General features: G+C 37.4%; 1 protein-coding gene across 2 annotated transcripts; it reads right to left on the minus strand.

Moving 5' to 3' along the window:
• Positions 1-1,367: 1,367 nt before the first annotated feature.
• On the minus strand, positions 1,368-16,454 carry LOC582848. 2 transcript variants are annotated; one of them, XM_030981101.1, is made up of 14 exons: positions 14,486-16,454; positions 13,606-13,676; positions 12,591-12,702; positions 9,607-9,681; positions 8,788-8,879; positions 7,946-8,108; positions 7,410-7,493; positions 6,864-7,079; positions 6,372-6,483; positions 5,557-5,805; positions 4,308-4,360; positions 3,461-3,568; positions 3,171-3,314; positions 1,368-2,770 (listed from the first exon to the last, which is right to left on the minus strand). In XM_030981101.1, exons 1-14 carry the CDS (start codon positions 15,284-15,286, stop codon positions 2,639-2,641), a joined length of 2,412 nt encoding a protein of 803 aa, XP_030836961.1. In that variant the 5' UTR covers positions 15,287-16,454; the 3' UTR covers positions 1,368-2,638. The 2 variants fall into 2 exon arrangements, with proteins under 2 accessions (XP_030836961.1, XP_030836960.1); XM_030981100.1 differs by having other exon boundaries at positions 12,591-12,705; positions 14,486-16,453.
• Between the last annotated feature and the right edge of the window lie 1,278 nt (positions 16,455-17,732).

Here is a 17,732-nt window from a genome sequence, read left to right on the forward strand (position 1 = left end):
ACACACAAATTCTTATATGCTAGATGATCAACCCTTTCTGGTCGGTTCCACACCGTTTCTTTCACAATGCAATCGCATGACCAGAACTCAACTTCATCTTTAAAGGTACATTTTGCAGCCAACCTCAAATTCTGTAAAACTTTGCAGGAATTATGAATGTGTCATGTATGTCCTATCTATGAAATTTAAACGTTAGCAGTGTCCTCATACTCAAATTATGCAAGGAAACCCGTTTACTTGCTAGACTTCACTGTCAGACAATATTGAGTGACTGACTGGCTTTTTTCTTCTTTGGTAATAACATACATGAAAAGAGTTGTAAAGGGTACATGAGCATTTGTCTACATCAATAACCCACTTCTTGTGATCTTTGCGCAGCATAAAACGTATGACCATTCAGTACAATTATCTGAAAATCAAGACTATTACTTATGGGCTCTATAGCCCTAAAGTCGATTTGACAACGTATAGTCATTATTTTCCCACTTGAAGACATTTTCAAGCCCCACCTTTTTGGGAAGTTCTAAATTAGTATTATCTTTCAAATGCAGTTGGAATTTAACTTTTTCATTTTTTTGGCCTGCAAATGGGACATAGTACATTTAAGTTTATATTTAAACGTCCGAACTTTGTGTTTCCGGTATCTCTAAGCTACATACGCTACAACACACCATTGCAGTCAAATGGACTGTTTCTTATCACTTTATGCTTGCTGCATTGACGAAAGACCAGTCTAAAGTCAAAGATGATGAGTCCATATAGGGTCTTTGTAGCTTTTATGTATTTTCACTTATATTCATGGCATAATACTGTTCGGAAAGAAGACGATTCTTAGTCGAGAAAATAACGGGTGCGCCTCTTTAATATGGAGGAGGGGTGACGGAATGGCATGTAATGCTACCGTAGTATTATTTCACGGTTTTCAAACATTTCACCCTCCTCTCTCCCATTTTGCCAACGCTGGACGCTCTTCTCCTTATTAGCGATCCTACAGTTACTCTCAGTGTGTTTAAGTTTACTCGTGTGTCAATTCACCATAAATCTTCACGGAAGTTTGAACAAATATCAGGCTGAAATTCGTTGTGCCAAATTGACAGATTATTAATCTATATGACTTTAGTTAAGTCAATCTGCATTAATTGCACATAATAACCAATCACTTATACTTTATGTCACCGACAAAGATATATTTATAGCTGTTATACTCATGAATATACGAGACTCTTGATTGGCTGATGCTAGCATCGTTCACATTGCAAAGGATGATGGGAAGGATAAGTTCTAGACTATATATAATTGGTCATCCTTATACTATAAATACAAAACAAGATCATCAAAATTACACAAAATAATGAAACGCCTCTGCAATTTATTGTAAACGTCATTTTAATCATTATGGTCACATGACATAATTTACAAAGTTCTTTAATGTAATCGAACTTCTTTTTTTCCCGTACAGAATATATTTATGAATAGCACCATTCAACAAGGTTAAACATAAAGACGAGATAACATATATCTCAATTGATTGACGATAGCGTAATATTTGAGGTATATTTGGGTCAATTTAAGAATACTAAAAAGTTTGACAAACTATGATATTGCCCTACATATCTTTATTTCGAATGGAATATTGTTAATTGTAATAAGAATTTAGTCAAATACGTATAAACTTCTTGTTTTATGAAAATCAAATCGAGTCATTGAAATGTGTAATAAATTATCAAGTAGAAAAATTGTCATACTGTAATGATATTTTGGAAACTACGATAACACAGAACAATTTGAACATTAGTTATTAATTTTCTGTGAAATAATTACCTTAGTGAAACACAACTCTATACAAGGTATGTTTTAAACATGCTTTTAGACTAGAAAGTCGATGCAATGTACCGACTAGCTCATTTTGAAATTAGAGAGTTTTATTTGTATATTTCGAAACTATATAAGAAAATGGTTTGAATATTTGTACATATTCCGTCCGTATCTCAGAAACTTTTTTATTTTATTTTTCTTAGCCATTTGGGTTGATGTAGGTATAAGACGTACCTTGCAATTTGTGCAATAAAAATGTTTTTGTGGTATCTTGTCTATATAGCTGATAATAATTTCTAGACAATGAATAAACAATGATGAAAATTCAGATTCTGGTTGATATTTGAGACAAATAATAAAATTGGCATTGAATTCATTGAATGTACTCCGTCATTAATTTTGTAATGCTTTGAACGCAGTTAGATTGAGAGATAGACAAAGGAAGGGGAATAGAGAGAGAGAGAGAACTCGAATATAAAAAATATATAATTAAATAAAATGAACAGTGAAAGACAGGATCAGCGATTATCAAATGAAGACAAAGTCATATTGGAAGTGAAGAAATGATGAATATGATCCCTGAAGTGAAGAAAGATGAATATTAATCAATACCTCCCTATCGCTAACAAAAGTGTATCTAATATTACTCCTAGGAGATAACGATGAGTACTCCCATTCGGATGCATAATGGAATAATTAAAGAACAAAATATATTTTAGGAAAAAAAATTCTCAAAATGAAACGATTATCAAACTCGATGTCATCAAAGTGGTCGTTATCACCAACGAAGTCGCTTCCATCGACGTCAATATCGTAGTCATCATCAGATTGTACCTGCGGCTACATTCTGCTTGAAGGTGACGATATCCCCCATCATGGCTGACTTGTATCGGTCCCAGTCTGCATGTTCTTGAACTAACTCCTGTAAGCGTGCTTCGGCTGGCCATGGAGGAACCTACATGGAGGAAAGTACAAAATGAAGTTCATTAGGATCAGTATATGGTGGATTTGATAAAGAGTCCTTAGAACGCTTCAGATGGACAAACCGACAGGAAGAATGATCGGGGCGGTGCCCCCTCGAGACCATTACCCGTTTTGCCAGAAGAAAAACAAGTCTAGAAACACTTTATTACGACCATGATTCAGTATATTCTCTGCAGTCCAAAACTTACATTTGCTTAATTTTGCTCATTCTTTGAGTGGGCCCGGGAGTGGGGTCTTGCTTTAGAAGAAAAAAAAAATGGGTAAATTTTCCCAACAAGGTTGCCAACAAGGGTAATAAATATGTCAGTGTTTACTTTTAATCTTGAAAGAAAACGTGAATGCAAAATTCTTATGACTGGCGTGTGACTTACCGTACGTAGCAGACGATCTTTGGCCGTCTCAGTGAGATGCTGCAGGAAGAAATTTTTGGAGATGAGGATGCATTCTGCTCCCTCTGACGTCAAAGTTAGACTTGGGGAACCCCCGACAGACTTAAAGAGGACTGAATTGAGGCCCTGCGTAACAAAATGAAATAATAAAGATAGAATTAAGATCAAGCTGGTCAAACAAAGGGCAATTTATTTATTGCTTATGTCTGAGGGATTAAATGAAACGTTAATATCAAGTTATCTCAAATAAAAGTTTTTTAAATTTTACTTACGAAAACTTCGCCCGTGACACATCTACGCAGTTTGAGAAAGATAGAATTCCGTTCGTCACCGCTCCGTACACTGCCAGCGTCTGAGCACACAGATGCCATTAACGTTGTCTGTAAACAAAAATTAAAAAATTGACAGAGCAATAAATAGAGGGGTCGATAGCGTAAATGTATTTCAACTGAAGGGACCTCAAAATAATGTTAATTTGTGAAAGACAACTACAGTCAGAAAACATATATCTCTGTCGTGGGGAATGAAATTGTTAAGTTTCACAACGTCACACCAATCTACGGGCCAGTATATTTTTGTGGCATCATCACATATTTCTTTAAAACGATCAAACTTTCTGTCTGAACAAACACAATGTTACAATAACAGTGGGAAGGCTAAGAACATGAGTATATTTTAGTCTTTTATCGTAATCGTCCAACCGAAATTAAACTTTCACTCAAAATCTCATTTTGTGAACTCGCATTATATTACTGAGACAAAAGTGAAAGGTCACTTTTTGTACTATGGAAACCTTTAATAATAATAATAATAATAATAATAATAATAATAATATAATATAATAATAATATTATGATAATTGTTCTTGTTTAGTAAGTTTAGCCATACCAGTATTAATACTGCTCTTCCTACGGGCCCTGCAAGTGTTATTACCCAAGCAATTGCAAAGTACCCATTTACACCTGGGTTGAGAGTGACCAATGTGGATTAACGTCTAGCCAAAGGGCATTAGTGCCGGGCTGGGATTCGAACCCTCAACCCTCAGAATGAGAGTCAATTGAATGAAGCACTATAGACTTTACAATAGACTGGAATGTAAATGACATAAGAACTACTTACCGTTAAGTCGGCGAGGCGAGGGCTTCTACTCCGAGCTGTAAGGTTATCTAAGACTAAAAGAGGAGAAACAGACATTGAGAATGAGCGAGATTTAGACAGTGGGAGGCTGATCAATTATGGTGCTAATGCTGTAGTCTAAATGTAATACAGTCAAACCTGCTTTAGTTACCACCTGTCTACAAAGACCACCTGTCTACAACAAGCACATTTTTTTTTAATTTCCCTTGAAAATGGTTTCGAATTGAAACATGTACTAAAGGAACCTGTCTATAAATACCACCTGTCTACAATGACCACTTTTTGTGTTTCCCTTGGGCGGTTGCTGTAGACAGGTTTGACTGTTCTATAATACTGCTATAGTTTATCCGTATTTGCTCCGCTGCTGCCTGCTAATTTTAAGTATGCGGTATGACAATGTCCTCTGAGAAATTTAGAGCTGTCATTAGGACCAAATTAAAAGACTATAATAATAACAATACTACAGCTACTAACTATTAATATGACTGATTATACTTCTACTACTAATACTACTACTACTACTGCTACTTCTACTTCTACCACCACCACCACTAATGATAAGAATAACTAAACATTTGCAGAAGGTCAATACAAGTGCATAATTTATATGGAGATTATAAATCGTTTGATCAGAACTTTAAGAAACGAAAGAATTCTGCAACTGGGCCTTGCGTGTCAACATTAGAGTATTACCCCCAACACGTATCACCCATGTGCAACTACCAAAACAGCTACTTTTGGAAAACTACCATTGTCGGAGTACTATAAGTCTATACTATAAATCACCCTCGGAAAATCACCATCCTCAGAATTACCGCCCTTGGAATTATTACCGTAAGGCAATTATACCACCCTATAAGACAACTACTGTCCGGATAACTACAAAACGTACAGTCAACATCGTCGGAAAGCTGCAATACACTCGGAAAAACACTATTCCGACGATTAGTTCCGGGACCCTCTTGGACATTTAAAAGGCTTTGTCAGATATGCCGCGGTTAATCTCGACAACAACAAAATCGCAGGGGTTATTTTGCGGCGGTTGACCGCGGCATATCAAGCCTTTAGAATCGGATTGAGGGTATTTTCCTCAATGAATAGCTGTACTGAGAATAGTTATATAGATTATAATTAACGAAAGAGGTTGGGAGCATGGGGGGGGGGGGTGTTTAGGGTGATATCCAGGAACTAGTTCTTTTCGGCCTTATCCTGGAAAGTTGGAGAGACCTACGTGAGATATGCTCCTCAGCGTCTCCAATACAGTCCAGCTTCTGCTTGAGTCGCACTTCGGTAGAGAAGACCGTCTTGGCCGCGTTGTAGAATCTCCCTCCTTTGGGTTTCTTCGTCTCATCGTCACTCATCATGCTCCCTATGCTGACGTCATCCCGTATGCTAGGGGTGGGGCTGGAAAGCCAGGAGGACGATGAAGGGGCGTGGTCTTCGGTTACCTTGATGATGGGAGGTAACATGAGTTTCTTCCCTAGGTGGGGTGGAGAAATTAAAGAGAAGCGTTCATCAGTAATCAAGATGGAGAGAGAGAGAGAGAGAAATTGCATGAGAGCGAGGGACAGAGATTCACATAAATATAAATTGAGAGATTTAAAGTGAGACTGAGAGAGAGAAAGACAGAGATAGTGTGAGAGAGACAGAGAGACAGTGAGAGAGAGAGAGAGACAGTGAGACAGAGAGACAGAGACAGAGAGAGCAAGGAATATCCAGAGAGAACGAGAGAAAAGGAAATAAAGGCAAATATAGGCAGAGACAGTATTGGCTTTATGGGAAGTAATAATGCGCAAAACTTAACGACTCCTTATCTAAGAAATGTGATAATCAACTTTAAGTCCTTAATAATAGAAAAACCTTCCAATGTAAAGCTTGAATGTCGTCACATGAATTTGAAGAAAAAAAGTATTCCCAGATCCAAATCATAATTTATTTATTCATAGTTTTTGAATGGCATCTTTCTTACACAGATTCAGTTAAGCATACTGCCTCAGCAAAATGCTGTTCCTTGTGGAAAATTTGTCAATATTTTCATGGACTTACTTTGATTTGTCTTACGAGATGTGTATTTCTTCTTGGGAGATTCTTTCCCCTTCTTCTTGCGTGGAGTTGAGGTTGTCGGTTCTTTGAGTTCTTTCAATACTTGGCATGCTCCCTGGTGAAAGAAAAAGAAAAATATGAGATAAAACATTGCGAGGTATTGTATAGTAGTGGTGTGGTCGAGTGGTTAAGTCACTTGAAAAGTGATGTAGATGTCGTGAATTCAAGCCCCGGCGGGGCACTTACGTACTTAGGTAAGATCTTTAAATCAATTTCCATTTCTTCTCTTCACCAAGGTGCTAAATAGATAGTTGCGAACTTAATACACTTCCCATATATTAATACAGTGTATCTTATCAAGATTTATTGCACTTTTGCGCAAGTGCGATTCCCAAAAGGGTTTCGATTAAACATTGCAATGTTTGAATATTTCAAAAGTACGCGTCAATAGAAGAGACGTTCCAGGGACATAAGTTCTACTGGGAGAAAACTCACGGTTTTGATGACAAAAATCCACTCCGTCTTGTTGCTGTCAAGGCAAACCACTGCGCCCTTTCTAAAGTATGTGAGAAGACAGATGGCGGGGTTGTTCTTCGGAAGCTTGTCGACCGGCCAGTCTTGAAAGACCTTGATGGTTCGAAGAAAGCTAGCTATGCCGACGTCCTGGACGATCTCGTGTTCGTGTTTCGGGATGAAGATGGTGACGTACTCCTAGTTGAGAATTAGACAGAAAACAGACTTCAAAAGAACTTCTGCCAAATTTGGTCAAATTCAGACAAAGTGCAATAAAAAAAAAATCAATCAAACGAATCGGCATATGATAAACATTGGGCCATTAAAAACACGTTTAGCATGGCCTCTACCATCTTCTTTTAATCTTTATCTGAGCGTAAACCTAAATAGTTGCAGCGGCCAAAAAATATCACCGGAGTACACGTCACTACTGATTTAAAGAGGGTTATTGTGCCGAGGGGTGTCTCAGTGCATTTGTATAGGAGACACATGCAATTACTGGTAGAACAATTCTCAAACGTTTCTCACCTCCTTGTCAAGACTCAGTAGTTCTACCTCCTCGTGACAGACGATGGTATGAGGTCTTACTACGCCCGTCATCAGTTCTCGTTCCTTCAAATAATAATCAAAAAGTGCATTCTCCTTTGTTTATACTTTTTTAACGAGCGTACATTGTATTGTCATCGTAATACACAGATATAAAACCCTAAAGGTGGTGCTATATGAACATTGTTAGAGTTAAAAGTTTAAAAATAAATTATAGCTACTTTATGTTTCGCATTTCGAGATATTTTAGAATATAACAGGATAATCATAACAATCTTATATGCACTTAAACATTGTCTAATAAATGACTGCAGAGTAGCCAACAAAATGTTTGATATCACAAATGGTTTCAATATCGTTTTTCATGCCCCTTTTCTATTGAGATATTATTGACGATTGCTCATTAATCACAACCTTTAATTGATATTTTTTCATTTCTGTAATATGATTTATTTGATGAGCTATCGAAATGTTGAAACATTGCCATTTGAAAAGTTATAGATGCATCATCCACTCACTCCGAAAGTGTTTCCCCTCCTGATGAAGTTGACGAGTCTAACTCTCGCTTCCTGAGTCTCCCCATCGCGTGTGGTTGTCGTGACAACCGCTGTACCGGATAGCATCAGGTGAAAGTTCTCCGCTCGGTATCCTTCTCGGATGATGATACGACGTTTCTCAAGCCTTCATTGAAAGATAGACGATGGCATCTTTATTTGAATTCATGGCAGTGTCAAAGAGATCGATTTGATTTGATTTATATGTTCCTCTTTATCATGTTTTTTTTCTTCAGATTTACTTTGCCAACATTTGACAGTATAATAAACAAATAATAACATTACCGTTATAGTATAATGTAAATGAATCATATAGAGTTGTCGCAAGGGGGAGCTTGATTGTTACGCAATCCTTTGCAATACATAATTACTTTTTTTCTTCAAAATATTGAGAAAATACATTCCGTTTCACTCACCGAAACATAACTCACTAAAATTGCTGTTATTATTATTGTAAGACTACTTTAAATGGCGGGTATCGAGAAAAAAACGCTGACACCTTTGCCAAACTTTGTGCAGCATTCAACAAGATTACAAATGGGAATATCCATGGACCCATTTTGTTTGTTTGTATGTGTGTCTGATATTTTTTTTCGACTTTGATATTCTAGGCTAACATTTTGGTAAATTAACTTAATCCATTCAAAATGGATCAACTTGTTTCAAAGTTAGTTTCGACCCAATATCCGAAGCGAAACCAATTGCAACTGCCTACCTCATCGGGAATAAGCAAGACAGACTCTACCGGCAACATACGGGGAAAAGGAAGTCGCGTATAATACCAGGAGGAAAATAAGATAACTTACTTGTTGTAGAATCCAAACTTTGCGATGGATTGTTGCATTTGAACAGGGAACTCACAGAAAGCATCCAATGTGTTTCGAAGTGACACCAATGCCTGTTTGAAATAAGCGGGGAAAATATCATTACAGTCTCATATTGATTAATCGAGAAATAATCGACATCCAACTAGTTCCAAAGGTAAGGCTAACTCAAGACTATCTCTTCTCCTCCTCCTCCATTATTTTACAAGACAATACAGGCTAATTGATAATAAACTCTATTATTTGAAAAAACAATATGAAGATGATTTTTTTTTTATTGGCAGGTACAAATGTTTGTACATTTCAGAATTGAAATAAATAAACGAACTGAAATAAAATTAACTTGATTTATTTTTTACATGAATGTTTATTACACAGAGTTATCTCAAGCCAAACTAGGTTCGAATTGAACCTGAGCATTGAAACCGCTTCATATTCTGGGCCCCGCGTTGCACAAAACTTACCATTGATGGTAACTTTGCCATCAATGGTACCTACCATGGAAATCTTGATTTTGATTGGCTGATGAGCCCTGTTACCATGGCAGTTGCCATTGATGGCAAAGTTACCATCAATGGTAAGTTTTATGCAACGGGTCCTTTTCTGTGGAATATGTAGACATCAGAAAAACGAATGGAAAACCTAGAACATTGCACTTTTAGCAATCTGAGTTTAAGCATGGCTGGAGTTTATAGAAAAATAGAAACCTATGAATCCTCAAAATATACGTCCTTGACGCTCAAAAAGATATATGGAAAGACAGACAAGATGCATTACCACAAATTAATCTCATCAACCTACCTTCTGTACTTCCTCAGGGGTTCTTTCGCTTGATTCCTTGCTCAAAATTCGTTTGGTTTCACAACTTAGCTGACCCTTTATAGTAATAAAATAAAATATATATCATGAATAGACAGTCTAAACAGATATCGAAAAGCATGCGACGATTGTGAGATGACGTCGATTTTCCTGCTTTCCAAATACATGCAGAACCGCCCGTCACAAAAGCCATTAATCATATAATTTTCTTAAGATTTACAAACAGGCTTTGAATTAAAACCGTCTTTGAACTACATGTACGAAGTACCAATTCAATAAACGATTCAGTAGTTTTCAGGAGTTTTTGAATAGTTTTTTTTTTGTGTCTGTAAAGTAGCATATTAGGAATTCTGCTTTAATCACTACACAGTTGATTATATTCATGTAGTAGCTGCGCTATATAAATTAATCCAATTATTACTACAGAAACAAACTGATATTGGTAGTTCATTCATAAACTGTCCTAAATAAAGACTATATCCTCACCCTCGAAATACGCCAGCCTGGTGAATTTAATGTTAATAACATGATCAGAGATAGAAACTTATAACCACGAAATGGAAATACCGACATGAATAGCATATTGGATATTATAAATGATACAAAATAGGTCTTAATGGAAGCATTCATAATCATTACATGCCCCAAAACAGAAGGATGATACCTCAAACGTAAAATATATGAGTTAACGAACTTCTGCATTAACAAATTTAAAAAAAAAATCAGGATTTCATTGGTGGGTCTTGGCCTGCAGACGTCAACATACACACACGCAATCAATAAATCGCCATCATTCCATTTTCACCAATCGCCAGTGATGTGCTAATCAGTGACTCCATTTATCACTTGCACCAAGCGAGGTCATTAAGTCATTCTTCTCCAACTCGTGTCTTGCTTTGGTCTGTTATTGGCATCGATTTTGAATGACATGCCCATTTCAGCAGACAGATTGATTTAGGTAATAAGGAAGGAGTGACTTTACAGGAGAACGTGCCCGTTACAAAAATGTTTATGTCTACAATCGAGGCCACAATTTACGTAGGATATTTGTACAATTTTCGAAGAAGATGAGACAAAAAACACCTCATTGATGCCATCGTCTGATTTAATTGCACATTAATAGCTACCTATGAAATAGCTATACTGGTTCATTTTTACGTAAATATTCAGCACAAGTCATGTTATAAATGTTCTAAATTCATGAGTAAGAATTTCAAGAAATGTGCAGATTTTTTTTTTTACTAATACTTATTTTGGCGTAGGAAATTAAAGAACAAATGTGGATAGTAAATAACTGAATATGCGTTTGATCAAAAGTTACCTTATTTTCATTTCCCATTCATTTCTAAACAATGAAGTTTGTAACAGTTGTGTGCCCAAAGAGTTAAGTGGTAAACCAATATTTAATTGGGATGAGGAGTGAAAACACTTAAAAACATTGTACCTTATAGTACCTAGTGCTGACTCGAGCACTGTAAATGTTTGTTTCAGCAGTTAATAAGTGTAAAATCTACCAATTAGATAGGAAGCGACTTTTATGCTCTCAGTTAGAGGGGAAAAAATCTTTTTCACAGTATATGCCATATCTAAAGTATGTCTGAAAAGTATCAGCGTCGCTCACTAAAAATCAAATAACGGCGTGACGTAATCGTTGATGGAGAAGTTATTGATTCGAAAGAATACTCTAGGTTAAAAATGTACCAATTATTAGATGAATTTTGGGTATTTCAGCAGTTAAAAAGAGTAAAATCTGCTATTTTGAAAACGATGTCACTCCTCCACCCTTAAACATGTTTGTTTTTTCTCCTATCAAAATTGTTCAGCTTTTAGGTTCGGTTAACATTAATCCATGTTATTGAACGTACACAAAAAGCGGCTTTAAATATTATCATTTAAAAAAACTAAGCATCTGAACCAAATCAATAGTACATGTAGAATGGTATGTGTGAGTAGATCGGGTCTAATGACTGTCATATCCGAGCGGGCATAACGTTGTATACATGCCCAGACCCATATTTTGTTAGTTACATCTACGTCGTAGACACTACCTTTTAATTACGCTATATTGATAATTGAAATGACAAAGATAGCTAATGAGTAGACATCTACATTGTAATTGAATCGCAAACAAACGCTGCCGGTTTCTACTCAAAATAGAAAGAGGAGGAAATATGAGACAAAATACCCTCCGTATTTTAATCATAATTATATGCACATGGATATGACCGCTTTATCCTGAGAATATAATGCTCTAGTCTTAGATGTTATAAAGGTAAGATAATTAAATATTGATTTTTTTAATATTGTGAGAACTACGACGAATTTCATCCGAACTATTTGGATACAATCTCAATAAAATAATTATCTAATTTTCTCGAAGAATATATTTTTGTTTGTTATTTGTGATTTCTTTTTCTCCCCATGCATGATAAGCGTGTTTACGAAAGATAAAGGAACAAATAATGAATTATAACGCCAACATTTTAGATTATGAATAATTCAATTGAGAAAGAAATTTGCGATAATTTTTTTTAAAGAATTCAACTACTTTCATTTTTAGGGTGAAAGTATTTAATCTACTTCGATTTACAAATCGATGACGCAGCAGAGATCTTAGAATTAGGACAAATCATCCAAATACCACTTTTCTCATCATCTACAAACATTCAGATTCACGTACAGCAAAAAGAACATTTAAAGCCTATCTGTACTACTTTGGCCAGGAGGGATTAGACCTCTCTGCTTGGTCACTGGCAGGTGGTTATCTCATTAAATCAGCTCTCAATTAACATAAGAAAAAGTGGACCGTGAGGGATCAACGACTACCGCTTAGGCATTGTTGGCTGTATAGAGGTGCATGTAGGTACACGTAGTGCAATCCCGCTTTAATATACCTTTAACTTCAAATCACAAATGAGAAATAATTAGACAAATATAAGCATACTGTAAAGAGTAGTAGAACGTACCTCTTTTCTAGCTTTGAAGTGACTGAGATCGAAGAAGATTCTTGCTCCTTTTCTGGGCGACGGTGGGCCACCTAGTCCTAAACATTCACTGTCTTGTTCCTTCACGTAACGGCTACTGAAAACACAAGTACAGGATATGCATCCATGATTTACAACCATTTATTTATACATATCTTATTTGTCAATTTATGAATATAATCAGTGGCGTAGGCGCCTCGGAATAGGGGGACAGGTGCCCTCTAACTCGAGTGATGAGAACATAAAAATGAAAGAAAATGCTAGAATAGAGGGAAGGGAAAGGGGAAAGGGTGAAAAGGACGCACCCTCCCCAATAAGTAGCCCCTATTCGCATTCCATTCTCCGAGTAAGATAGGTGCCCCCCCCCCCCCCGCATCGTGCCTGTGCCCCCCCCCATCGTGCCTGTGCCCCCCCCCCATCGTTCCAGTGCGTCTTGATGGACCTCTTTACACTACGCCATTGTGAATACTAATTTCAACTTTGGTTTTAAACTGAAACACAATACTCACATAAAGATAAGTGGTAGTGTCGTGGAATATAACTTAGATGATTATACGTGTTTACTTTGAAGATGATCTTCATCCGGATAATGAATTATATGATTATGAAAATATGGATGGGGAAAGCATAACTTTATATTCTTATAACGATGGTTATAATCTGGATTGATATAACTGATGTCTCTAAGTGATGTACAGATATTATAAGCCTATCTTATAACATATCTGCTCGCACCATCTTCCCTCACTGAGGACTATTCCTATCATTATAAAGTCACCGTAAACATGGGAAGCGTATACTGATAATGCAACTACAGTAATGTTGCCTGTTGGCATCACACCCGGTCATTTTCTTGGTGGCAAATGCAGATTAATATCTCACCAAAGGACATAAGTGTCATACCGAGGTTCGAACCCACGACCTCTGCATCTGTGTTCATACATCTCGACCTTGACACATATTTGAACACGATTTCGTAATTCACAATAATACACACCTTTTGTTGATTTGAAACGAGCGATTTATCAGCTGAAGTAGCCGAACAGCCTTCATGAAACGGTGTTTTAACTGTTATGAGAACATGAAATAAAGAAATTATTGAGAGGACAAAAATGGACACAATATACTTACAAAGAAGTTTACTACATGCATTTCTTTTTCCCTATTCTTTTTTCTTCATGACCTTTCCCAGAATTGCCTTTATCTAAAGACAAAGCTTTATTCGCCGTATCGCAATGTCATATATAGAACATCATAAGTGTATTTGACAATATTTTGTATTTTGTATGACTTAACCGGAAATGAATCAACGGCGTTACAAAATCACTGATACTGTAGCTAGAGGTAACATCGAGTCGAAAAAAACTGTAATTGAAAAGAAATATACAAAAAAGCACATATTAGATGAATATAATATAATTCATTGTAATTTTTAGTGACTGATATTAATACTTTTATAAAATTCATGAATGAAGGTAATATAAATAACCAATATCACATCTGCAATCATATTCATTCATGCGCTTTCTATGATCTTCACATGAATGTAGGCGTCGTTCATAATACTAACATTAAGTCTAATCATGATTGCCTTTCTACGAATAGAAGCATTACCATCAGAGTGACTCTATTGAAATCTACAATATCTAGTATTTTGAGTATTAAAAACACGATCGCTAAGATTTTTCGAAAATTTTTCAACACCCTAATGTTTATTCAGAGAAATCATGATTGAATTACATAAAACGTCAGTGTAAAGTTTTAACATTTCAAGAGGTGATGAACAAGGCTGTTAACATTGCCTTAGGTTGATTTTTCGAAAGTCTTTGTGATTAAGCTAGTGTTTGTTGACCATCTCTATGTGGCTACTAACTTACCACACTTGGAGGTGGAGCGATGGCTTTGAGTTGGGATCGCCTGCTTAATCTCCCGCCAATTCTTGAAGGTGATTCTCCCTGGCGACCTCCCTTTCTCGTCCGTAAACTTGGCGCGAAACTACCTCTGCTCTTCCTCCTCTCCGCCCTCCCCGTCACCTCCCCCGTGTCTAAACTCATCAACGACATCGTCGACCCCTTCGAACGGAGACTGAGAAGACTTATCTGTCTGGTGAGGGATGACCCTCGCGTCCGCGGCACGGCGCGCGTTTTGACCACATCCACTGCCCCATCACTGAAGTTACTGACCCGCCGTAAGTACGCACTGTCGTCGTAAATATCACTCAGGGAGCTATTTTGCTTTACGAGTTCCTTAATGGCTCCTAAACGAAAACTCTCCGATCGCGTAAGCTGACGCCGTCCCCTCCCATCCTTTTCGCTAATTTTACCATTACCAAGGTTACTTGGAATATCAGAAGTCCTGCTTTTAGCGCCGCTTTGCGCTCCCATTAAGTTACGACTGCTTAACCGCTTGTAAAATTTCTGACGTTTCTCGGTTGTTTTGTTTTTCACCGGGGGCTGAAGAGAGAAGCGACGCCGAGTGGAGGATCCTTCGTTCACCACTTCATCCCCTTGACCTAGCGTTGACGAGATCGTGGCTGGTAGTCGTTTCATCAAGCTAGAACTTAAGTTGATGTCGACGAGTTTTGTTGAATCCCCTAGGCCGGCGTTGATCGAGTTTGCTCTTATCAGCGGCCGACCTAGTGGTCGAATTTGAGGTAACTCAACCCCTCCCGTCGCCATCTTAGTTTGAACTCACTATACAGTCTTGTAATTAAACAAAAAGCCCGTTATATACTTTGGAGGGTTGCCCCCTATTCGCTTTGGTATTTTGTTCATGTATTCCTCAATATGATTATGATTATACCCGTTTACTGTGTATTGCAAACTCAAAGACGAGTAATTGTTAACATTCATTAAAAGTAGTTTATGAATATTAAAACTTTTAAAACATTTGGACGATACACGATATCTTTGATACACAGTATTTATCTCTCAGTTTAGGTTGCCAAATCGTTTAAGTTAAAATGGTACAAACGAAGGGTATTAACTCCATGAGAATCAGAGATTAAGTCTATTTAATTCTTTTTCTTGATTGCGAGATTCAAAGGGTTATCCTTCGGTGCTATGCTGGTCCATCATAATTCATTTAATGAGATGTAACTTTCCTGCTACTCCTATGCACAGCGATTTCGATCAAGTTCCACTCTATTAGGACACGCTGTAGTTGCTATGGAAACATCATATTGAACAGTCAATTAGTAAATCTATTACTTTTCCCTCAAAAAAGTTACAGCGGCTGGAATCCAGGTGTCGAGCGAAATATGCCTCAGTTGATATCAAACGTAAACTCCTAAACGAGTCGAGGTGTTTTAACACGAGATGATGTCCGATTTTGTACTCCAAAATATCCAGTCCACTGTTAAACATTTCGTCGAATCAATACAAACAAGAACTTGAAAACAACGCGATCTGGCTAATAAGACTTATAAATAAGTTCGAAACTATTCTTCCACACTTAGTAAAGAGCAGAAGCGAAGGTTTGCAAATGAAATCACGAAACCTGGAGTGAAGACCGTGCCATTTAGGTCTATGACTATGTCAATATATGTCTTCCAATGGTCCAGGATTCCATCAAGTCAACACGAGCAAAAATTTGAATTAAGAAGAAGGTGATTCCTCAAACAAAACCGATGAGTACGATTGATGTTCTCCTACACTTGCTGGAACACCCAAAGCCAAGATGGAGCCGCCATGATGTGCAGATCGGTCTCTTAACCTGTAATGAACCTTGTAGGAACAGGCACAGGTGGTCCGTAATCATATATGTGCGTTATACCTACAATAGACCCCTCCTTACCAGCTTGACCGTAACATTTACAGTCCCGTATCCCAGAGACATCATACGTCTTACAAAACGTAAGGCATGCCAATCAATAACTCGTATAGATTTTGCACAATGAAGGAGGAGAATGTTGAATTGACCAGCGATTGAGGGTGTCTTTAGGGGTCTTAGAGGGTCGACAAAGGGCTTGGCCAGGCGACTCGAAGACAATGAATCAATACTTGACTTCGATCGAAGGTCCGCTCAGGATTAATCCGCAATATTCCCCGAAGAGCCTCATCTATTTTCCCCCTTTTAATCCGAATTGTATCAGGGAACAATGCCGTTGACATCTTTGGTCATGGCCTCTCTCGTTAGCGTGTCTATTGAAATTCTAGGCCCTTTATAAATCTGAATGAACTTGACCAAAATGTCGATGATTAGAATTTAGGTTTTATCATTGAACCATTGCGGACATAAATCGTGACCGGATTAGCTGATCATAAGAGTTGAAAGGTTCCAACGATAATATTAAAAGAAGCCAACTTAGGAAGGTGAGATAATAATAATTAGAAATGTAAGAAGAGAGAAAGGGGGAAAGAGGATGAAGTGAAAGATAGATCAAGTTAAGAAAGGAGAGAGGGAGAGAGAGAGAAAAAAAGTGGGAGAGAGAGAGAGAGAGAGAGGGGGAGAGAGGGAGAGAGGGAGAGAAAAGAGAGAGAGAGAGAGAGAGAGAGAGAGAGAGAGAGGAGGAAGAGGATGCATGCAAAAAGGGTTACATTTACATCATATTATTATGAGACTGAGGCAACGAAACGTGATTCTACATCATACATGCATGCATGCTTACTTAAATGATTCCGCCATGTTTTCAGATGTTGATTTCACGAAACCGTGATATCAAGATTTTAGCAAGATGAGGGGAAGTCGATTTTTAGAAAAATTATTAGAGATAACAATGAAGATGTTTTTATGTCTGTCATGTTCATCACTACTACTACTACTCGCCGTTCCACATTTTATAAGTGCCCTCTGATAAGCGCCCACTTCACCTCTGATAATTGCCCGAATTCAAATCTGAGAGATGCCTGTGCCCCTTTTATTCTAACACGGTTCCCATTTTCCTCTCAAATAAGTGTCCCTTTTCCTTCTGATAAGTGCCCCTTTTCGCCTTTTCGTGAGAACCCCTTTCCCTTCTCATAAACGCCAATTTTCACCTCTGCTAAAAGCCCATTTTCTTCTACAAATGCCCCTTTCCTTTAATAAAAAGTGACCCTCTTCCATATTCATAAATGTCCATTTTCACCTCTGATAAGTAGCTCGTTTTATTTTGACACGTGCTACCTTTCTTTTCTGGCCCCTTTT

The sequence above is a fragment of the Strongylocentrotus purpuratus genome, unplaced genomic scaffold (assembly GCF_000002235.5).
Source record: "Strongylocentrotus purpuratus isolate Spur 01 unplaced genomic scaffold, Spur_5.0 spur5_scaffold_11, whole genome shotgun sequence".
NCBI lineage: Eukaryota > Metazoa > Echinodermata > Echinoidea > Camarodonta > Strongylocentrotidae > Strongylocentrotus > Strongylocentrotus purpuratus.

Excerpts from the sequence above, each read along its gene's own strand:
- LOC582848 (XM_030981100.1), bottom strand. The coding sequence starts at position 15,286 with ATGGCGACGGGAGGGGTTGAGTTACCTCAAATTCGACCACTAGGTCGG. Across the intron at positions 9,682-12,590 it reads ACTTCAAAGCTAGAAAAGAG|GGTCAGCTAAGTTGTGAAAC; the intron begins GTACGTTCTACT and ends ATTACTATAAAG. Across the intron at positions 4,361-5,556 it reads CGCTGAGGAGCATATCTCAC|TCTTAGATAACCTTACAGCT; the intron begins GTAGGTCTCTCC and ends CTCCTCTTTTAG.